This window comes from Amblyraja radiata, chromosome 23 (assembly GCF_010909765.2).
Source record: "Amblyraja radiata isolate CabotCenter1 chromosome 23, sAmbRad1.1.pri, whole genome shotgun sequence".
In the NCBI taxonomy this organism is placed as follows: domain Eukaryota; kingdom Metazoa; phylum Chordata; class Chondrichthyes; order Rajiformes; family Rajidae; genus Amblyraja; species Amblyraja radiata.
In genome coordinates this window covers 7,475,147-7,499,280 of record NC_045978.1, presented here as the reverse complement: position 1 = coordinate 7,499,280, position 24,134 = coordinate 7,475,147, and the positions used below count along the sequence as shown (strand labels likewise).

The window sequence follows — 24,134 nt, the reverse complement described above, 5'->3', positions numbered from 1 at the left end:
ATTTACTGCACTAAACGTTATTCCCTGTATATTGTATCTGTACACTGGATGGCACAATTGTAATCATTTATTGTCGTTCCACTGATTGGTTAGCACGCAACAAAGGTTTTTCACTGTAACTCGGTACAGGTGGCAATAAACTGAACTAAGATTCCAAATCTGTGCTCGCTCTTCAACTCTCACGTTGAGGCCATGAGTCAAGTTTGACTCAGATCCTCTCACTCACAAAGAAACACTCACTGGTCTGGAGCTGCTAAAATAAGCACCGTCGTAAACATTGGCTGGGTTATTCTAAACCATGAAAGAGTTTCCCAGTCTTCAGAAGCAATGTTTCTCGTGGGTGGGTCTTTTCACTAATAGCCGCATGGTGTAAATCCACACACAATGATTTGTCTGTCTGAATTAGGATCCGTCAAATTCCAGTAATAATCACCAGGAAATGAAGCTGCAAAGCTCAACACCATTGCGAAAGGGAATTGAAACATGCAGAATGCCATGTCTTAGTTAGGCGCAGGGAACTGCTGATGCTGGTTTACAAAGAAAGGTGCCAAATTATGGAGTAACTCAGCGAGTCAGGCAGCAACTCTGGAGAACATGGATAGGTGACGTTTTGGGTTCAGACCCCTTTTCACCCATATTCCTTCCTCTGGCTTCACAATTCACACCTCTTCTATCCTTATCTCACACCTTTGTCTTTTCATCTCAGGCCTTTTTCCTATCTTCTGCAGTTCCCCTCAGTTGCATCCATCATTTGCCAGGCTCTGTCCTGCCCCTCCTCTCTTCCAGCTTTCATATGCCTTCTATGCCCTCTGTTCTGTCCAAAACTACCTACAGTTTAAGAAGTTATCCATAATGGAATGCTCTCAACTGGCACATTGTAAAATCCAAGACAACAAGCTAAGGGATGCAGCAAAACTTGGTGCAGGTGTTACAAATCTCTATGGGGATAGGTCCACAGTTTAAAGATGTGCAGCCGTTGCATACCAAGAGAAATAAACCTGGACCTGCTCAAGAAATGTCTTTAAAGGACAACTATTTATTGCTACTGTAAGTGAAATGGAATAATATGGCTTTTTTTAAATAGTGACATGTTTATTAAGGTCTGTACCTTTGCATATTTCCTGAATTAAATGATATTCTTGATATAAAAGAACATTTAGAATTGCATTTGCAGTAGTTACGTTTGATAGGGTACTGGGACATGTAGAGGAATAGGACTTTGGAATGCATGTGCACAAATTCCATGAGGTCGCAGGGCAGGAGGATCAGGTATTTACATGAAACTGTGGGATAACTTTCTTTCTTGGGCAATACTTTGAATGTGAGAACAAGGGACAGTTTATTAGACGAGCGATTGACTACAAGAATGGGAGGATTTATTGGATAAGATGTTGAATACAAGCGCAGGGAGGATTCACTCTACAAAGCAATACAAGAACAAGAAGGGGATGGTGGAACTGCATACATTATTTACATCACAGCGAGAATACTGGAGTGGTTCAAGTTGAATTACAAGGATCGGTCGGAACTGGAAGATATTTGCTGTGCGGCTTAATTATTGGGCTTGGATTGTTTTCTTTAAATTAGAATGCAGAGGACAGTCTTAATGAATATGTATAAAATTATGAGGAGCATAGATAATGTAAATAGAATGGGCTCTTTTCCCTTGGCAGAAGCCCACTAACTAATGGTAACATGTAGATACATTTTGGGGATTGAAACTAACATTCAGTCACTGAAAGGATGATGTGAGAGGAAACCCACTGGTCACAATGGAGGTAGAAGTCCTCAATGTATTCAAAAGAACATTTGATGAGCTGTACCTGCAAGACCAAGAGCTGCCGAGTAAAATTAGTCTTGGTATCGTCTTGCAGCCAGCATGAATTAAATGGCGCAGAGGTAGAGCTGCTACCTCACAAAACCAGAGACCCGGGTTCAATCCTGACGATGGGTGCTGTCTGTACAGAGTTTGTACGTTTTCACTGTGACCACTTGGATTTTCTCATGCAGGTTAATTGGCTTCTGTATATTGTCACTATTATACAGGATAAAACTAATGTACTTGTGATCATTGGTCTGCGTGGACTTGATGGGCCGAAGGGCCTGTTTCCATGCTGTTTGTCTAAAAAAACCTAAAACGAAACTAAATAATGTAATATATCTTTAGGTGCTCTGGTTTTTTGTGATATGGTTAATAAACAGAAAATGACAATCACAGTACATACAACAATATTTTTGGCAAAGATTGTAGCATGTGGCAAAGGTTTTATCTTTATAGCCTTTAGTTTCTTTAGAGAAGTTTCCTCACTGTTCTGTGACCAGCAGTTCTTCTCAAATGCAGGAACGGAGAACCCAAAAGATTAATTTGCCAGGATGTGCATGTATATCTATTTTAGTTCCTTGCATTACATACATACCTCTGTTTCCCAAAGTCATGCTTACTTTCACTTTTGTGTTTATTGTCTACTTGCTTCTTTGCTTATGAGATGGCATGCACATGTGGTACGTTTTTATCGTACAGCTAAACGGTTTCGGATTTGATTCCTGTATTGTGCTTGTGTTGCCAATGGGTTGTGTTAAAGATATTTCCCAGCTGTTATCAGACAACTGAACCATTCTACCAACAACTAGAGAGCCGCCCTGAACTACTATCTACCTCATTGGAGACCCTCGGACTATCTTTGATTACTGGAATTACTGCACTAAACGTTATTCCCTGTATCACGTATCTGTATACTGTGGATGGCACGATTGTAATCATTTATTGTCGTTCCACTGAACGGTTAGCACGCAACAAAGGTTTTTCACTGTACCTCGGCACAGGTGACAATAAACTGAACTAAGATTCCAAATCTGTGCTCGCTCTTCAACTCTCACGTTGAGGCCATGAGTCAATGTTCCAATATTCTATAGATTTAGGATCAGTTCCTGTGGATTGGATGGTAGCTAAAGTTATCCCACTTTTTAAAGAATGCGTGAGAGAGAAAACGGGGAATTATAGACCAGTTAGCCTGACATTGGTGGTGGGGAAGATGCTGGAGTCAATCATAAAAGATGAAATAGCATTTGGATAGCAGTAACAAGTTCGGTCTGAGTCAGCATGGATTTACAAAGGGGAAATCATGCTTGACTAATCTTCTGGAATTTTTTGAGGATCTAACTAGGAAAATGAACAAGGGAGAGCCAGCGGATGTAGTGTGCCTGGACTTTCAGAAAGCATTTGATAAGGTCCCACATAAGGGATTAGTGGGCAAAATTAGAGCATATGGTATTGGGGGTAGAGTGCTGACATGGATAGAAAATTGGTAGGCAGACAGGAAACAGAGTAGGGATTGATGGGTCCTTTTCAGAATGGCAGGCAGTGACTAGTGGGGTACCGCAAGGCTAGATCACAGTTATTTACAATATACATCAATGATTTAGATGAAGGGATTCAAAGTTACATTGGCAAATTTGCAGATGACACAAAGCTGGGGGGCAGTGTTAGCTGTGAGGAGGATGCTAGGAGGCTGCAAGGTGACTTGGATAGGCTGGGTGAGTGGGCAAATGCATGGCAGATGCAGTATAATGTGGATAAATGTGAGGTTATCCACTTTGGTGGCAAAAACAGGAAAGTAGATTATTATCTGAATGGTGGCCGATTAGGAAAGGGGGAGATGCAACGAGACCTGGGTGTCATGGTACACCAGTCATTAAAAGTAGGCATGCAGGTGCAGCAGGCAGTGAAGAAGGCGAATGGTATGTTAGCATTCATAGCAATAGGATTTGAGTATAGGAGCAGGGAGGTTCTACTGCAGTTGTACAGGGTCTTGGTGAGACCACACCTGGAGTATTGCGTACAGTTTTGGTCTCCTAATCTGAGGAATGACATTCTTGCCATAGAGGGAGTACAGAGAAGGTTCACCAGACTGATTCATGGGATGTCAGGACTTTCATATGAAGAAAGACTGGATAGACTCGGTTTGTACTCGCTAGGATTTAGAAGATTGAGGGGGGATCTTATAGAAACTTACAAAATTCTTAAGGGGTTGGACAGGCTAGATGCAGGAAGATTGTTCCCGATGTTGGGGAAGTCCAGAACAAGGCGTCACACTTTAAGGATAAGGGGGAAATCTTTTAGGACCGAGATGAGGAAAACATTTTTCACACAGAGAGTGGTGAATCTCTGGAATTCTCTGCCGCAGAAGGTAGTTGAGGCCAGTTCATTGGCTATATTTAAGAGGGAGTTAGATGTGGCCCTTGTGGCTAAAGGGATCAGGGGGTATGGAGAGAAGGCAGGTACAGGATACTGAGTTGGATGATCAGCCATGATCATATTGAATGGCGGTGCAGGCTCGAAGGGCCGAATGGCCTACTCCTGCACCTATTTTCTATGTTTCTATGCTGAGTTACTCCCAGCACTTTGTCTTTTTCCAAGAATTAGTTACTGTCCATGAATTCTAACTAGAGTTTCACGATTGGCTTTGAATACAAAATTATTTTTAGCTAGAATGAATTAAGAGCTGCAGATTACTGCCTATGTGCTTGAAAAGGGATAATTGTAATTCATATGTTTATGAAAAATCTAGGCAATGAAAGTGAGTGGAAATTTGAGCCTGCATTATCTGATGTGAATAAACGCACAACCTCATCTCAACAGCTAAATGCATGCACACACCTTAACAAAGGGGGACAACACTTAACCAATGGACCTGTTAGCAAAGGTAAGTGAATTTATTGTGATTACTTAGATTGGATTTTGAAGTATATTAAAAATTATATTGCTAACTAGTTTTCCTATTTTGTGTTCTCCATAGTTTTAGGCAAAGTTGTTGATTCTTAGTCCAATATTATCAATGATCCGATTTGGAAAAACTAAATGTACAATATTTTGGAAATTTAAATATACATAGGTCACTGATTCATATGTCTATTTTTAATATGTTCCATATTACAGTCTGTGTTTTGCATCGTAATTAAACTTTAAAATCCTGTAAGAAAACGAGATAGAAATATTTATATTTATACTTATTAATGTCCAGAACCAGGGGCCACAGTTTAAGAATAAGGAGTAAGCCATTTAGAACGGAGATGAGGAAACACTTTTTCACACAGAGAGTTGTGAGTCTGTGGAATTCTCTACCTCAGAGGGCGGTGGAGGCCAGTTCTCTGGATACTTTCAAGAGAGATCTAGATAGGGCTCTTAAAGATAGCAGAGTCAGGGGATATGGGGAGAAGGTAGGGACGGGGTACTGATTGTGAATGATCAGCCATTCTGGGTCGAAGGGCCGAATAGCCTACTGCACCTATTGTCTATTGTCCTTGCTATATCAAATAAAATGCATGAGATTTTCAACAAATTATTTTATCTAAATGGATTTTAAATTTTATTAAACTTTTGTATAATGTAGGCTGTTGTCTCCTTTGAATTCAGGTGAAATCTATAATCACGAACCAACCAGTTTTTCAGATGGATCTTCAAAAACATCAGCGACCACAGCAGAGCAGAAAAAACAGCAATTACTTGCTGCTTATGTTAACGATGCTAAGAAAGCTTTAGGACCTTGTAAATACAGCACATTCTCAACAATACTTCAGACGTATAAAAGGACCGATAACTATGAAAACATGGTGTCTGAAATAGCAGCCCTATTTACAGAAAAATCTGAGGACTTTCATTTGCTAAGAAGTAAGTAACTAATATTTAGTTTAGCAAAAAACAACTGCTGGAGGAACTCAGCAAGCCAGGCAGCATCTGTGGAGGGAAATGAACAGTTCTTTGCAGGGTCGGGACCCTTCTGCAACCAAGAGTGTCCATTTCCCTCCACAGATGCCGCCTGTCCGGCTGTTTGCTCAAGATTGCAGTACCCCCAGTTTCTTGTGCCTCTAGTAATTATTCATGCTGAATTCTACAGTAATTGCTTACTAACAACAGTAAGGTTGTATCTGGTCAGTAAGTTTCCAATTCAACATTTATATTGTTGATCTTTCAAGATATTAACAGTGCCCTTCTGAAAGTGGCTAAATTCACCAAATATTGCAAAACAATTTCACAAAACACTGGCCACACTGTCAATATTACATTATTGCTTAAATTGTGATTTGGAAAGAAGTTGTGACACTTGTTTCTGTGGAATCGTGCTAAATCCACGGATGCTGCCTGAACTGCTGAGCATTTTCTGGTTATTTCAAGTTTCCAGTGTCTGCATATTTTTTTTAATTTAATGTTGATCACATGTTCCCCCTTAAACCAGATTCCATATCAGTTTAATACTCATCCGCCTAGTTCAATTTCATTAAAAAATGGGGCTTATTTTTGAAACCATGGCGTGTTCTTCATCTCCACATAATTTTTTTTGGCAAATAGCCGAGATGAGTGTGCTTATATGAGCTTCATTGTATTTGATCTCGGTTTAGTTTAGAGATACAGCGTGGAAGCAAGCCCTTCGGCCCACTGGTTCCACGCCGACCATCGATCATCCGTACACTAATTCTATGTTATTCCAGTTTTGCATCCTACATACCAGGGGGAGTTTACAGTAGCCAATAAACCTACAAACCTGCATGTCTTTGGAATATGTGAGGAAACCAAAGAACCCATAGAAATCCACGCAGTCTCAGGAGAGAATGTACTAACTCCATGCAGACAGCACCCGTAGCCAGGATAGAACCTGAGTCTCTGACGCTGTAAGGCAGCAGCTCTACCTCTGTGCCACCGTGCTACCCTCAAACCCTGTGAGATCCCTTTTGGGGTTCTGTGAATAGTTTGCCCAAAAAGGTTTGAAGAAATCATGACTTGCTGTTTTGAGCACATTCTGAGCAATTGTTGACTTACAATACTTCCAATGGACAATATCCTGCATTTCTTCCACTTCAGTCCTTTTCCCTTTAGTACTTTAACAGTCAAGACCCATTGCCTGCAGGAAAATTCATTGGAAGTGGTGGTCAAGATGATGGGCCTGAGTTCATTGAGTTTAGAAGTGGAATCTATCCATGTCCATTGAACACCAGGCCCAGAGATTGCATTTAGATGAGGAAAAGAACACAATAAGTAGGACCGGTCAGGCAGCATCTCTGGAGAAAAAGATAAGGTGCCGTTTAGGATCGAGACCCTTCAACAAACTGAGACCCTTTTCTCAGTCTGAAGAAGAGTCTCGACCCAAATGTCACCTGTTCCTGAGTTACTCCAGCATTCTGTGTCTATATTGTACGTAAACCAGCATCTGCAGTTCCTTCCTACCCAACACGTAGGAGCAAGGGTAGACCTCGAGCATATGCTGGCATTCAATGTGATTATGGACACCCTATGGATCAAGGACACCCTACTGGGAAACTTTGCTTAAGCAACCAAAATCCACAAACAAGTAGGTGCGGGCAATTCATACCATCTAGGATTTGCAGCTCTGCTTTGGGGGAATCGTCATGTAGTGTTGGAAGCATTTTCATGTCAAACTCATAAAACAATAAAAACAAAATGCTGACTTACAATTTTTACTAATTATACGTTCACAGGGTTTTATATGTTTGTTAGAACACATCATAAGACACATTTTAATCAGATGTGCAAGGACCTAACGGGAATGGACTGCAAGCAGTCGATTGAGAAGGAGCCGCAGCCTGATGGACAAGGGGAAAGTCTGAACAAGAATCAACAGGAGCCCCCTAAACATGCACTTGTGACAAAAAATGAGATTGCCAGTAATAGTGAGAATGGTAAGAAATCCCAGATATGTAGTGTACTGTAACCTTTGTCAATAATATTGCGTATTCTGTACATATTAGTATGTTTTTTTATGTTTCAATTAGTTCAGTTTGTTCGATGTCTTGAAGTAGAGAAGTCCTATTTCTATAGCGAGTTAATTTTAAAATTTCAAATCAGTGACACTGAACTGTATAAATATTCCAGTAATTTCAACATTTAAGAAGAATACTTTGCTCCATAATATACACTCCTTCTAATGTAGGTAGATTATATATTTATTATAAATACCAACTGAGTTGGAGCAAAGAGGTCCTTCTACTGTTTTACAGGGCCCTGGTGAGACCACACCTGGAGTATTGTGTGCAGTTTTGGCCTCCTAATTTGAGGAAGGACATTCTTGCTATTGAGGGAGTGTAGTGTAGGTTAACAAGGTTAATTCCTGGGATGGCGGGACTGTCAAACAATGAAAGAATGGAACGACTGGGCTTCGATTCACTGGAATTTAGATGGATGAGAGGCGATCTTATAGAAACATAATTATTAAGGGATTAGATACGTTAGAAGCAGGAAACATGTTCCCGATGTTGGGGGAGTTTAGAACCTGGGGCCACACTTTAAGAATAAAGGGTAGGCCATTTAGAACTGAGATGAGGAAAAACGTTTTTACCCAGAGTTGTGAATTTGTGGAATTCTCTGCCTTAGAAGGGAGTGGACGCCGATTCACTGAATGCATTCAAAAGAGAGTTAGATAGAGCTCTTAGGGCTAGCGGAATCAAGGGATATGGGGGGAAGGCAGGAGTGGGGTACTGATTGTGGATTATCAGCCATGATCACATTGAATGGCGGTGCTGGCTCAAAGGGCTGAATGGCCTCTTCCTGCACCTATTTTCTATTTATCTACGTAGGTCACACAGTCATACTGCACTGCAACAGGCCCTTCGGCTCATACTGACCAAGATACTGTAACTACACTAATCCCATCTGCCACATTTGGACCATATCATACCATATAATATACCATATAATATAACCATAGAAACATAGAAAATAAGTGCAGGAGTAGGCCATTCGGCCCTTTGAGCCAGCACTGCCATTCAATATGATCATGACTGATCATCCAAAATCAGTACCTTGTTCCGTCTTTCTCTGCATATCCCTGGATTCCATTATCCCTCAGAGCTATATCTAACTATCTTGAATACATCCATACAACCATATTACATAAGGACCATATTCTTATCCATATACCTGTTCAAATGTCTTTTCAATGCTGCTATACTATCTGCCTTATCAACCTCTGGCAGCTTGTTCCATGTACCCACTGCCCGAAAATGTTTCCCCTCGTGTTCCTATTAAATCTGTCCCCTCTAATCTGAAGCCTATGGCCTCTGGTTCATGATTCCCCTATTCTGGGTAAAGGAGTGTGCATTCTCCCTGTCTCTTCCCCACATATGATCATCTGCTAACAAACTAATCATGCTTTGTACATCTATCTATATTACTAAAACTCTGTTCTTGACCGGTTTTGGCTATCTGTGCTGCGATTTCCGAGAGAACGCCGCCACCTATGGCCGTCATTTTTGGCCACCTTGCTCAGAGCCCCCCTCCGCCGCGTGTGTGCCGAGGATTTTTCCCATCGATGAAATATGACGGAGATATTAATGTTTTTACACAATTCCCCATTCTCTCTGCTGCCCCTGCTGGCGGCAGGGGAAGGGACTATAAAACCAGGAAGTGGTGTGCCTCAATCAGTCTCTGCAAGTGGTATGCCTCAATCAGTCTCTGCAAGTGGTGTGCCTCAATCAGTCTCTACAACATGGAGGTCTGAGCTCTGAATGACTGAACAAATGTCTACACAGCTGTGAGTAAGTACCCTTAATTTGGTTTGAAAATGAAAATATGGTTATGGTTAGTTTGAAGGAAAAAAGCACTGCCTGCAAATGGTTTCGCAGAAGGGTCTCGGCCCGAAACGTCACCTATTTCCTTCGCTCCATAGATGCTGCTGCACCCGCTGAGTTTCTCCAGCAATTTTGTGTGCCTGCAAATGGTTGTTTGGGGGGTTTGGGTTGAGTAAAAAGGCATTCTCTCTCTCTCTCTCTCCCTATCCCTCTTTCTTTCTCTCTCTCTCCCTTTCTCTCTCTCTCTCTCTCCCTATCCCTCTTTCTTTCTCTCCTCTCTCTCTTTCTTTCTCTCTCTCTCCCTTTCTCTCTCTCTCTCTCCCATCCTCTCTCTTTCTCCCATCCTCTCTCTCTCTCCCATCCTCTCTCTTTCTCCCATCCTCTCTCCCCCCCTCTCCTCTCTCCCCCCCCCCTCTCCTCTCCCCCCCCCCTCTCCTCTCTCCCCCCCCCCTCTCCTCTCCCCCCCCTCTCCTCTCTCGCCCCCCCTCTCCTCTCCCCCCCTCTCCTCTCCCCCCCCTCTCCTCTCCCCCCCCTCTCCTCTCCCCCCTCTCCTCTCCCCCCCCTCTCCTCTCCCCCCCCTCTCCTCTCCCCCCCCTCTCCTCTCCCCCACCCGTCTCCTCTCTCCCCCCTCTCCTCTCTCTCCCCCCTCTCCTCTCTCCCCCTCTCCTCGTCTCCTCTCTCCCCCCTGCTCTCTCTCCTCCCCCTCTCCTCTCTCCTCTCTACCCCCCTCTCCCTTCTCCCCTCTCCCTCTCTCGCCGCACCTCCCTCTCTCCTCTCCCCCCTCTCCTCTGCTCCCCCTCTCCTTTCTCTCTCCCCCTCTCCTTCTCTCTCCCCCTCTCCTTCTCTCTCCCCCTCTCCTCTCCCTCCTCTCCTCTCTCCCCCCTCCTCTCCCCCTCGTCCTCTCTCCCCCACCCCTGCTCTCCTCTCTCCCCCCCACCCCTCTCCTCTCTCCCCCCACCCCTCTCCTCTCTCCCCCCCTCCTCCTCCTCCTCCTCCCCCCCTCACTCCTCCCCCCCCCCCTTCCTCCCCCCCATTCCTCGCCCCCTACCTCCTCCTCCCCCCCTCCTCCTCCCCCCCCTCCTCCTCCTCCCCCCTCCTCCTCCTCCTCCCCCCCCCTCCTCCTCTCCCTCCCCCTCCTTCTCTTCTCTCTCCTCTCCACTCCCCCCTCTCTCTCTCCCCTCTTTTCTCCCCCTCCTCCCCTCCCCCACCGTCCCTCCCCTAAACCCCCCTCTCCTCCACACACCCCTACCCCCTTCCCTCCACCCCCCTCCCCCTCCCTGCTCCCCACCTCTCCCCCTCCCCTCACCTCTCCCCCCTCTCCTCTCTCCCCCCCCTCCTCTCTCCCCCCCTCCTCTCTCCCCCCCGCTCTCCTCTCCCCCCTCTCCTCTCCCCCCCCCCCTCTCCTCGGGGGGGAGAGGAGAGTGCGGGGGGGGGGGGGGGAGATAGTGTGTGTGACGCTGCATGCCGCCCCCCCCCCCCCCTCCCACAACCGCACGTTGGGGGAACAGACCCAACTGGGTCTGCACTTGGTCTAGTTCTCAATAAAAATGTTTGATACACACCACAAACAGCAATGGGCTGAGCACCGATCCCTGAGGCACACCACTAGCCGTAGGCCTCCAGTCCGAAAAGCAACCGCCCACCATCATCCTCTGAAGCCAATTGTCTATCTATGTGTTTAATTATTTGATGATTGGGACATTGCTGTATTTACATGTACAGTGATACCTTTTCTCCATTTGTTAATATTTAATTTAAGTATGCCATTTTATTTTAAGGATCTGTTGCGACACAAAGTAAGATTTCTGCGTTCTTTCCAAAGAGTGAGAAATTAAAACAAACAAGTGCCCCTGGGACATCGAGTTCTTGGCATTGTGTTTATGATTGTTCAGTAAAAAGCAGCCTCTCGAAAGTTCAGGAAATTCCAACAAAAAGTATACGTCCTGCAACATCAAATGAATCATTGCTGCCTTTCTCCTCAAATTTAAAGCTTGGTAAGTTGTAGTGAATTCAATTATTCTAAAAACGAGTTGATAAAAAGAGTGAATTCAGAAACATGATATTCTCCACATACCCTCACAACCACATCCTCTTCACACTCTTGCTTTCTATATTCAATTTCAAACCTCTCACTTTCAGTCTTTTGCCCTTCCCTCTGCTTAACTCTCTTCTGGACAAAATCAGTTTGGCTTCGTTTATTGTTACGTGTTGTGTGATACCCAGTCAGCGGAAAGATAGTACATGATTACAATCCGGCCATTCACAGTGTACAGATACAGGATGAAGAGAATAACGTGAATAATGTTGAGTGCAAGGTAAAGTCCGATCAAAGATAATCCAAGGATCTCCAATGAGGTAGATAGTAGCTCGTTAGTTGGTGGTAGAATGGTTCAGTTGCCTGATAACAGCTGGGACCATTCTCCAATGATAATGCCTCTGTCATTTGAATACGACATTGAACCAAGATGCAATTTGTGGCTTCCAGGATTTAAAAATACTGTGGCACCACGTGGAAAAAAAAAACCTGAATGTGCAGCAGCCAAAACTCAATTTTGTCTCCTTATCAAACTCTAAAACTGAGGATCTGACTGTTTGTTTCAGGGTGTTAATTGCTGTTTCCTAGATTATAGTATGGACAAAACTCTACAGGTGTTTAATTGATTGTAAAGCACTTCATGTTGTCCTGAGGTTGTCTGAGGCACCATAGTTTAGGTAAACTAATGTTTATAAATTATTATTTTATCTCAATCAATAACAGGGTTCATTTTAAGAAAATATATGTACCATGGGTATAAGCAGCAGGACGCAGTGGATCACTGAGTATTGTATGACACGTTACAGATATTTTAATGTGTATATCTTTGCACTTTGATGGAAAGATACAGCATGGAAACAGGCCCTTTGTCCCACAGAGTCCCTGCTGACCATACACTAATTGTATTTTTAGTCTCTCCATATTATCAATTCCTCCCAGATTCTACCACTTACTTACACACCATTCTCTATAGTAACACATCTTAATGCAAGCTTAAACAACATATGGTTTTTGATTGAAAGATGCACCATGGAGATAAGCCACTCCCAACATTAGGGCAATATACATCTGCTAATTAATCCACCAACCCACACGACTTTGGGATAGGAGGAGGGGGGACCACAACACCCAGAGGAAACCCACACGGCCACAGGAAGAACATGCAAACTCCAAGGACAGAACCGGCGGTCAGGATCGAACCTGGGTCTCTGACACTGTAAGGCAGCAGCTCCACCAGCAGTGAGGCACTGTGCCATCCCTAAAACACTTATCCTTGCATTGCTTAGTAATTATAATCTACACGGTTCTTTTAATAAATGAGAAGAATAATTGGATTTATTTTGTGGTTACTCGCCACTAATGTAGGCTTCGCTTCTCTCTTAAACAATCCTGGAGTTTTTGCGTCCACCAGCTCATCTGATGATTTATTCTTAATTAATCTAAGAGTTGAAAAGAACCTCCTATGTTTCGAAAAGAGAAGGGAGAGGGAAGTTTGAAAAAAATGTGAGGACTTGAATCCTTTATTAGCGTTGACTTTCCCAGAACATCCCAACGCTGCTCTCTGGTCCCCTTAACTAGGATAATTTACCACTTTAAAGGCGTGGCGACCAATACCATCACTTGAGTTCATAGATGATTAATTGTGCCAGAGGGTAACAATAATTACAGGGTTAAGAAATGAAATTGGGAATGTGAATTTTACTTTCGTCTATATATGAGGTGGCAATGTGTGCCAGCAAGCACACAGCGATTACTAAATAAGACTTTATGCGATTTCCCTGAAATGGTTGAAGTGTGATAATTTCAAAGATGATTACCTTCCCTCTCTCTCCATCCCTCCCTCTTCCCAGTTCTCCGACTAGTTTGATGTTCCTCGTTTACATTTTATTTGTTTGGTTTGTTGTTACCTTCTTCTAGCTAACAATGATTTTAACAATAATTTTCCTTGATCTCCATCCCCTTTATCTCATTTTCACACCTTACTCATCCTTATCACTGTATCTACCTCTCCCCTGACATAACCTGATGAAGGGTCTCAACCCGAAACGTCACCCATTCCTTCTATCCAGAGATGCTGCCTGTCCCGCTGAATTTATTTACATTACTTTGAATTGAGAGGCAAGGCTTATGCATATCTGGCAATTTAAGTACTGAATATTTTTTGCTGAATAAAATGATGTCAGTTGTATTTATCTATCCATAGAGTTTAAGCTACAGCATAGTAGACTGTGGATTGGTTTGAAGTGACCAAAACTATCAGTTCAATGTGGTATGAAGCACAGGTTTCTTGTTTTAGAAATCCATTAAAAAATCAGTTTAAGATTAGATTTTAAAAGCCAACTGTGCTCTTCTCTTTTACATATTCTCTACCAAGATAGTCACATATTTGATAGTAATGTGTAAGAAAGAACTGCAGATGCTGGTAAAATCGAAGGTAGACTGAAGTTGGGTCTTGACCTGAAATGTCACCCATTCCTTCTCTCCAGAGATGCTGCCTCACCCGCTAAGTCACTCTAGCATTTTGTGTCTACCTCACATATGTGATGTTTTATTGGGTACATTCTGCTTTTGGAGCTGTATTTCAGGTTCAGTGTAAGCTGACGTATTACTGTGGAATAGATTGTATAATTTGAATATATGTTTTATACACCAAACAAAGAGCACATGTTCATTCAACATTACCATTGAGTCACTAGTTAATTTAAGAAAGCACAATACAGTTCTAGAGTTGTTCCTACTAAGCAGGTACCACTGTATGCACATTTTGGTGGAAACATTTCCCCAAATTGTTGGAACAATATGAATCTGCCTTAAAACTCCAATTGGAAGTTGAATTCTCCAATTTTAAGTAACGACATAGCCCTCCCCCCATAGAACCCACCTCTTCTCTGTGCCCCGCATGGACTTGCATCTAATTCTCTCCTTCCAGGTACATTCCTTCCTCCAGCTTCACAATTTGTAAGTCTTCAATCCTTTTGTCTCACACGTCATGTTTTTTCATCTGTGGCTAGTCCAACCATCTGCCTGTCAAATAACCCCCCCTCATCTGTGTCTGCCTAATACCTGGCAGGCTTTGTCCTGCCCTTCCTCTCTTCCAGATTTCTCTCACCCCTCCTCATAATCTGTCTGAAGAAGGGTCCCAACCAGAAACATTGCCCATCAATGTTATCCTGACATGCTGCCTGACCAGCTAAACTACTCCTGCACTCTGAGTTTTCTTAAAACTATCCAGTCTGTCTCAAGTCTCTGAAGATATCTTAAAATAGCCCCTTTACTGTGATTTGCTGGGGTTTTTTTTTTACATTAACTGCACTGAAAGGTCTGACAATGAGACTCAATTTTATGATTATTTTTTTAAAGAAATATTCTAAACTTTGCAACATATTCTGCTAGGTTTCCACTGCATACGTTGTAGAGTTGATGCAACAATGCCATTTAGTTGTCAAAACTGTGAATTCACCTGCTGCATGGGCTGCTGGAAACAGTTATTAAAGGTTAGACTGGATTTTTTAATCTGTGGTGGTTGGAGGGGGGAACATTGAGTACAGATGTTGTATTTTGGAAGCCTGCTTATGCAAAGCCATGACTAAATTACAACCGAGAAAAATGGTAGTAAACTAAAAACACAGTTACTTAGTGCATGTACATTCAAAAACAGATGGTTATTCACCCTTCTTTAGTTTGTTTATTTAATTTGGTTTAATTACTGTTTATTGCTAAAGCTTTGAATTTATTCAGAGATGCAGCGCGGAACCAGGACCTTCGCCCCCCCCCCTCCCCTGATCCGTGCTGACCAGTGATCTCCCCCTACACTAACACTATCTTACACGCTAGGGACAATTTACCATTTTTACCGAAACCAAATTAACCTACAAACCTGTATGTCTTTGGAGCATGGAAAGGAACCGGAGCACTCAGGGAAAATCCACGCGGTCACAGGGAGAATGTACAAACTCCGTACAGACAATACCCGTGCGTTGTCAGGATGAAACCCAGGTATCTGGCTCTGTAAGGCAGCTACTCTACTGCTGCACCACCGTGCCGCCCTTAGATACAGTGCACACATAAACATACATAGAAATGCACAGACTTAAACATTGCCTCAAATCCTGCATTTTTTGTCTGATTTATCATTATGCTTTTGGTGGTTAATTGGAACCTGTGCTGAATGTACACGTGTTTCTCTGCTACGTGGAAATTAGGAGGTGCATCAAAACTGATTTCGCTTACAATATTTGCTCCATTGGAGGTAATTACCCTTGCAGTCTCGATGAGCCGAATGGACCAATTCCACTCTTATGTCTTGTGATCACTCCCATAACAATCCACCTGATAAAATATATAAAAAACAATGTTAAAAATGAGCAAAGACCACTCTAAAGCTTTAGATTGTATAAAAACTTTCCCTAAAACTATAAGTAACATCCACTTCCAAATGACTTGAATTTCTGGCATGTGTAGACATACCAGTGCAAGAAAATTATCAGGGCGCAGTCAAGGTAATGTAGATTTTGGATTCTATGAGGATTAAAAGGCATTTCGAACACATGTTGTGGAATAGCTGTAATGATATAGTGGTAGAAAATCTTGTCATGAAACACTCGGAATGCTATGGTCAAGTCAAGTCACATTTATTTATATAGCACATTTAAAGAAACAACTCTCGTTGGCCAAAGTGCTTTACATTTGTTATAAGAATAGTATAAACAAACAAACTACATACATATATACATATAGCCCTCGCCCAGTGGACGTCAGGAAAGGCTTGGGAGTATAGATAAGATTTTAGTCTTGACTTAAAGGAGTTGATGGAGGGGGCAGTTCTGATGGGAAGGGGGATGCTGTTCCACGGTCTAGGAGCTGCAACCGCAAAGGTGCGGTAGCCCCTAAGCTTATGCCTAGACGGCGGGATATTCAGCAGCCCCAAGTCGGCCGATCTGAGGGACCTGGTGGTTACCAATGAGATAAGATAGATGAAATAATATAGCCAATTCATTATCAAAGATTTGATTGCATGTATGTTAAAAGTATTTTCTGTAGTTGGGAGTTTTTGTCAAAGTGAGGAAAGAGATTAAGAGAACAACAAAGTTGTTGGAAATTGAATGCTTTGCAGCAACAATTATCGCTGGATAAATACTTCATACAAATAGTGCAGCGGTAAAGTTGCTGCTTTACAACACTTGCAGTGCCACAGACCCAGGTTCGATCCCAACTTCGGTTGTCTGTACCAAGTTTGTACATTCTCTGACATTTTCTGTATCCTTCCACCTCCAGAGACGTCCAGGTCTGTGGGTTAATCAGCTTGGTATAAGTGTAAATTGTCCCTAGTGTATGTAGGATTCACTGCACATCTTCTATGTGTATGTGACGAATAAACTTGACTTGACTTGACTTGACTTGGATGTTACTAGTGTGCGGGGTTCACTGGTCGGTGGGGACTCGGTGGGCCAAAGGGCCTGTTTCCGCGCTGTATCTCTAAACTAAGATACAGTGCGGAAACAGGCCCTTTGGCCCACCGAGTCCCCACCGACCAGTGAACTCCGCACACTAGCAACATCCAAGTCAAGTCAAGTCAAGTTTATTCGTCACATACAGGGCTCTGAAGAAATAATCGGGTAGTGGGATCATGGAATATCCTTGAAATTAGCTAATTTAAATCCAGTAGATAAAATGGGTACGAGTTCTGTAAATTGTTTATTGTTTAAAAAAAATGTTGTCTGTACATTCCCTGTACTCTGCTGCCTCTTGTTCCAAATGCACTTTGGTTTTTGATTAAGATTCCAGCATCTGCAGTTCCTTGTGGATCCAGTTTCACACAATTTGGGAGGCAGTTAAAAGTAGAGACTGTTTCCTATCACTCGTAGACTCTACTTCCCATTGGCATCCTGCCTATCAAATAATCGCTCCACCCCCTGTTCTGCATCCACCTAGCACTTGCTTGACTTTGTCCTGCCCCTCCTCTCTCCCTGTTTTATCTTCCCCCCCCCACCACAATCAGTCTGCAGAAGGGACCCGAAACGTCACATATCCATGTTCTCCAGAGATTCTGCCTGACCTGCTGAGTTACTCCAGCACTTTGTCTTTTTTTTTGTTGTAAACCAGCATCTGCAGTTCCTTGTTTCAGCCATAACCTTATGTTGAGAGTAGGACCGTGGGTTGTAAGAAACATTCTGTATCTTCCAGGGAAGCGATTCATAATGTTATTGGAGTGAGTGGCAGATCACAACTCTAACCACACTAAGGTTTCACATGGTTGAATTTTCCTGAGGAACATTACTCACCAGCCTCATTGCTTTGAAGTACAAAAACATGTTGTGGTTCACAGATTGCACCAATATTAATCTTTGTTATTTTGGACAAAATTTGGACTGAATAAAAAACCTTTATATAATAAAATGGAGCTGCAGATGCTGGTTTATACCAAAGATAGACTAAACCTGCTGGAGTAATATATATATATATATTGCTAAAACTCTTATCTTGTTTGTTATTATGTCTGTGATTCTGTCTGTCATTGTGCTCCTGAAATTACGCCAAAACGGTACACGATAGCGCTACAATTTTCTCACCATTGTCCTGTGGTGTATTGTATCAAGTTTCGTTCAGATTGATGGTATATTTTACAAGTTATTCAGATTTTACACTTTACAAAACTCCTCTTTGACAAAAATCTTTCATCTGTATTGGCAGATAGCAGCGTATGACATCACAATGGGATCTAATTTACATAAACTGCCCATCAGCAGATTCCACCCCACAATTACATCACAATGGGATCTCATTTACATTTAAAAAAGCTCAGTTTTCAAAAACACAGCAGCGTTCCACCATGACATCACAATGGGATCTTTAAATTACATAAAATAAACACAGCAGCTTCGACCTCACAATGACGTCAAAGTGGGGTTGAGAGGGGAGAGAGGTTATGGAGGGAGGGAGAGGTGAGTGGAAGGAGAGGGGAGAGAAGAGGGAGGGTGAAGAGGAGGGGGAGAGTGCTGGGGGATGAGGGGAAATGAGCAGTTGGGGGCTATGCGTGAGTGGTGGAATATTGCGTTGGGGGAACGGGTGAGTGGTCAAATATTGTGTTGGGGGAACGGGACACTTGGTCTAGTTATTGAATAAAAATCTGATTCTCCACCAGCTTGCACTATAAATGGAGAATTGGATGTTATGACTTTTCTTTAGATTTGAAAACCAGGAAGTAAGATAGTTTTCTTTTAAATGCTGAAAATACGCAGCAGATCAGACAGCATCTGGAGAGAAACATAACATTTCAGGTTAACTTGATCTGCTGTCTACTTTTTTTCTATGCACTTATTTATTTATCCATCAACATTGTAGTATTTTACCCTTAGAAAATCAAAGTTAGTTTAGGCAAGAAAGAGAAACGGGAAATGATTATTTTTTCTAAAAACTTGAAACCACTTTAATTCTATTCCTGACATCTCTTTGATTATAATCATTGTGATTATTCTACACTGTGAACCAACTTCAATTGAGTGGTTGAAAGGCTATGGTTGTTCTCTCAGCTATGCAAATATTGAAATACCGCACGATTTAAACTTTCACTGTACTGTCATCCTTCCAGGAAAATAAGATGTGTCCAACTTGCAAAGTAACCACCACTAGAAGACACTTGAGGCAAGTTTTGTTTGCGAGAGATGAATCACGGAGTTCTGATGGACGTTCTTGAATGTCTGGATTGTACAATAAATATCATGAAAATTGTGGTTTATTTGAACATAAATATGTTTTCAAAATGGTGAGCTGGAATTTATATCTTATTTTTGTATCTGTCACAGCGTATGTGAATAATAAATATTATGATATGAAGTGTTTTTTTACTATCTGTGGCGCTCTGAATTATTCAAGTGTGATATGTCACTGAATATTTCTTTATGGAAAATAATAAATACGTTGACATGAAGCCATTTTTTAAAAACTCAGTATAGTGTGCTGACTTGTTAAAGTATGATAAATTTCATTTTGAATTTTTCATTATAATTTGTGAATGCAAATATTTCATAATTACAAGATAATCGTTCAGAATGTCCCCGCATGCCTTTTAATCAATGTGGTACATTTGCAAATTGGAGGAAAATTGCTATTTTGCAGCTAGCAAGATTACATGACGATCATTGTTATTATGATCAGATAATATTTCAGAAATGTAAATACAGGAATCAATATAGGCCAGGCCGTATAGAAGATATTTATCCCATCTGTCTTTTAAAAATTCCCAAAGACAGATGGGATAAATATCTTCTATACGTACATAACTGTTCGATTAATGTAAGACATATCCTAATCCAATTTAAATTATTACATAGACTATATTAAACTAAACTGAATAAAACTTTCCCAAATGTATCCCCCATCTGTGACATGTTTATCTCAAAAAGAAACTATAGCACACTCCTTCGTCTCCTGCATAAAACTCCATATATTTTGGAAAGAAATCTTTGAAATCTTCACAAAATTATTAAAAACAAAACTGGACCCCCATACAGAATTTTGGAACAACAGATGCCTGCTCTGAGCTATCAATATTTCCTTAACTATGGCCTGATAACGGCAAAAAAACATACTCAAATTTTGGAAAAATGCATCCACCCCAACGCTTAAAATGTGGATCACAAGCATGTCTGAGACGCTACATCTAGAAGATATGAGACTCGTCTTAGCAGGGAAATCAGAGCAATATTTAAAGATATGGTCTCCATTTATTGATTTATTACAAGTATAGTATGGTGCAACACAACTCTGGAAATAAACCGATTCACGAACTGGGTGATGGGTGTGGTAAGATATGAAGCAGGTATATCCCTACACAAGGGGTTCTTTTTATTCTCTTGTCGTCTTTTTCGCCTCTTTTTTTTCTTTTCTTTCTTTTTTTACAGTTGTATGGGTTTTTGTCTTTATTTTTCTACAGGCTATCACTTGTTCACCCCTGGACTGCCCATTGGGTACTCTAGGGGTTTACACATCACTACTTCCTTCACTCTTTTCTTCTCTAGCTCTCTCTCTTTCTTGATCTACCTTTTTCTTGTTAAATTTAAAATAAAAGCTGTACACGAAATGCTTGTCATATGCCGCGGTTTAACCTACTGTACATTGCTTCTAATAAAAATACAAATTTAAAATATATATATATAGGCCAGGACATCCGGGTTAATCCACAAGTCTGAAATACAGCATTGCCACAGAATCTTCTGCATACATTCAGACGATCAAGCAACTTCTCTGGAGAACATGTATTGATGATGTTTCGGGTCGAGACCCCAAACGTTACCTATCCATGTTCTCCAGAAATGCTGCCTGAACTGCTGAGTTACTCCAGCGCAGTTCTTTATTTATACTTTTTGGCATTTTACATTATTGTTCAAAAGACAATCCTCAGAACGGCACTGGATTGTAAGCCTGGGCAATGTGGCACGTTTTTGAAGCTAAACATTAATTTAGAATGTCAGACACAGAATGCTGGAGTAATGCAGCAGGAGTGGCAGCATCTCTGGAGAGAAGGAATGGGTGACGTTTCAGGTCAAGACCCTTAACTCAGACTGATCTCAGGGGAGAGGGAGATACATAGATAAGGAAGAGTGTAACGTGTGAACACAGGACAAAGGGAATCGAGATCAAGGAAAATGTAGAATAGATCATTGTTAGCTGGGAAAAGGGTAACAACAAAGCAAAGATAAACTGTATGGGAAGGAACTGCAGATGCTGGAACATTGAAATGACAAAAATGCTGGAGACCATCAGCGGGTGAGGCAGCATCTATGGAGCGAAGGAAATAGGCAACGTTTCAGGCAGAAACACTTCTTCAGACTGATGTGAGGGTGGTGGGGCAGGAAGAAGAAAGAAAGGAAGATGGGCCAGATGGGCTAGAGGGAGAGCTGAGAAGGGGAGGAGACAGTAAGGACTATCTGAAATTGGAGAAGTCAATGTTCATGCCGCTGGGGTATAAACTGCCCAAGCAAAATGTGAGGTGCTGCTCCTCCAATTTCCGGTGGTCCTCACTCTGATCATGGAGGAGGCCCAGGACAGAGATAAACTGTAGTCAGAGACAGTCGGACTGACTGGTCGGAGAACTGAGAAGGGGGATGGATGGAGAGAGAGGGAAAGCAAGGGTTACTGGAAGTTAGAGAAGTCACTGCTGGGTTGCAAGCTGCCCAAGCCCATGTGCTGTTTCTCCAATTTGCGCTGGGCCTCACTCTGACAACAGAGGAGGCTCAGGACAGAAAGGTCAGTCCGAAATGATCGCCAAGCAGAGGCTCAGTAATCGTCTCGCTGAACACCTCCGCTCAGTCCGCCTATACCTACCTGATCTGGTTGCTCAACACTTTAACTTCCCCTCCCATGCTGACCTTTCCGTCCTGGGCCTCCTCCATTGTCAGTGAGGCTCAGCACAAATTCGCTTGGGCAGCTGACACCCCAGCATTGACTTCTCCAACTTCGAGTAACCCTTCCTTTCCCTCTCTCTCCATCCCTCTCCATCCCAGTTTCTCTGTTTGCTTTTTCATCTTCTCCCAGCTGACAATGATCTATTCTACATTTTCCTTGACCTGGATTCCCTTTGTCCTGTTTTCACTCCTTACACTCCCACTCTCCTTGCGTCAGTATGAAGAATGCTCTCGACCTAAAACGTCACACATTCATTTTGAATGTCACGTCTTACACGCGGCACACAACGCTGACTCACAAATCTCATTAATTCGAATTCATCGAAACTGCCTCGGGACGTCACAATCTTTTCATCACATCTTGCATCAATTTTCTACGAAACCAAAATGATTTAATTGGAACAAAGATTATTGGAACTGCATTTTGCTTAAACTAATCATTGCCCTTTAACTCCTGCACTTCTCAGCTCTCCCTCAGCCCACGGGCTCCTCCTGTTCCTTTCATCTTCTCTCCCACTCCACCCTCACACCAGCGTGAAGAAGGGTCTCGGCCCGAAACGTCGCCTATTTCCCTCGCTCCATAGATGCTGCCTCACCCGCTGAGTTTCCCCAGCATTTTTGTCTACCAATGGTTTTAACAAGGTACATTCATACTATCATCCAATTGTTTTGCAGAACATCCAGTTATTATCTGGGACTTGGATCCCCTTCCATAGTTTGTTCTTGAGGACAGTTCAGCTTGTATTCTTGTCCCATCCACCACCTGTCTCTCTCCCACATGCATTCTCTCTCTCTCTCATTCCCCTGTGCTGATAGCTCCCACATGTTGCAGCTGCAACACGTCACCTGACTCGGCATGCATGTCTTATTTTAATTCAAGTATCAAGTATCCTTTATTGCCATTCAGACTTTTCAGTCTGCACGAAATTTCGTGCCTTGCAGTCATAACATAGAATAAAATAACAAAACACACAATTCATGTAAACACTTGCTTTAAAATGGATAACAGTTTTGAAGTATAAATATAATGCTAATAAAACTGTTTCTCGGGTTCTAAATGGCCCATCCATTGACACGTCAGTCACTTGCTCTGTCCAGGTCAATCTCTGACCTCTCCCTTGGAGGGCCCTCGCATTTCCTGAGGAACATTTCCTGAATAGGTACACAAAAATGCTGGAGAAACTCAGCGGGTGCAGCAGCATCTATGGAGCGAAAGAAATAGGCGACGTTTCGGGCCGAATAGGTTTGGCACGTTCAACTTGGTCTGAGCCCCATCTAGATTGCGAAAGTTAAAATTCACTATTATGACAATCCTATTAGGCTTGCAGCTCACTGCAATCGCCACGCACATTTGACTATTTAATTCCCATTGACTATTTGCGGGCCAGTATTATAAGCATAGCAAGGTGATCATCCACTATTTTTATTTCTCCTCCCCACCTTCCATTACATTACCCGATCCTTCAGTAACGTCATCTCAAACTACAGTACTGCTAGACTAAATCTTTCAGCATGTTTGTAAATTGTTCATAGCTAGACTCACTACAGATTCAATGTGTAGGAAGGAACTGCAGATGCTGGTTTAATGACACAAAACGCAGGAGAGGCTGGAGAAAATGAGTAGGTGACGTTTCGGATCGAGACCCGTCTTCTGAGAATCAGGGGAGAGGGAAACGAGAGATAGTTCAAGTTCAAGTTCAAGTTCAAGTTAGTTTATTGTCATGTGTCCCTGTATAGGACAATGAAATTCTTGCTTTGCTTAAGCACACAGAAAATAGTAGGCATTTACTACAAAACAGATAAATGTGTCCATATACCATGATATAAATATATACACACATGAATAAATAAACTGATAGTGCAAATAACAGAAAGATACAGACGGTGACAGAGATATATAGAACCAATGAAGGAAAAATATGCAAAAGGTTACGTGATAATGACAAAGCAAATTGACATTTCGAGATTATGACTCAACAACAAGAAATGTCAACAAAAAAAAGAATGAGTGTAATAATAGGGTGTTCAAAAGGGAACTGCAGATGCTGGAATATCGAAGGTACACAAAATTGCTGGAGGATATTTGGGTATTTGGTTTTGCATTTTTTGGCAATGTG

General features: G+C 42.1%; 1 protein-coding gene across 7 annotated transcripts in view; it reads left to right on the top strand.

Annotated features, from left to right (window-relative positions):
* rtel1 (regulator of telomere elongation helicase 1) overlaps positions 1-24,134 on the top strand; it is a 108,018-nt gene that overhangs the window by 71,289 nt on the left and 12,595 nt on the right. For 3 of the 7 annotated variants that reach the window (XM_033041491.1, XM_033041492.1, XM_033041497.1), the window contains 5 exons: positions 4,569-4,703; positions 5,414-5,668; positions 7,492-7,692; positions 11,339-11,573; positions 19,203-19,458. In XM_033041491.1, the coding sequence (XP_032897382.1) occupies positions 4,569-4,703; positions 5,414-5,668; positions 7,492-7,692; positions 11,339-11,379 (632 nt within the window). In that variant the 3' untranslated portion in view covers positions 11,380-11,573; positions 19,203-19,458. Of the gene's footprint in view, positions 1-4,568; positions 4,704-5,413; positions 5,669-7,491; positions 7,694-11,338; positions 11,574-15,007; positions 15,109-19,202; positions 19,459-24,134 lie in introns of those variants that run through there. The other 4 variants (XM_033041493.1, XM_033041495.1, XM_033041496.1 and 1 more) reach the window with 4 other exon arrangements.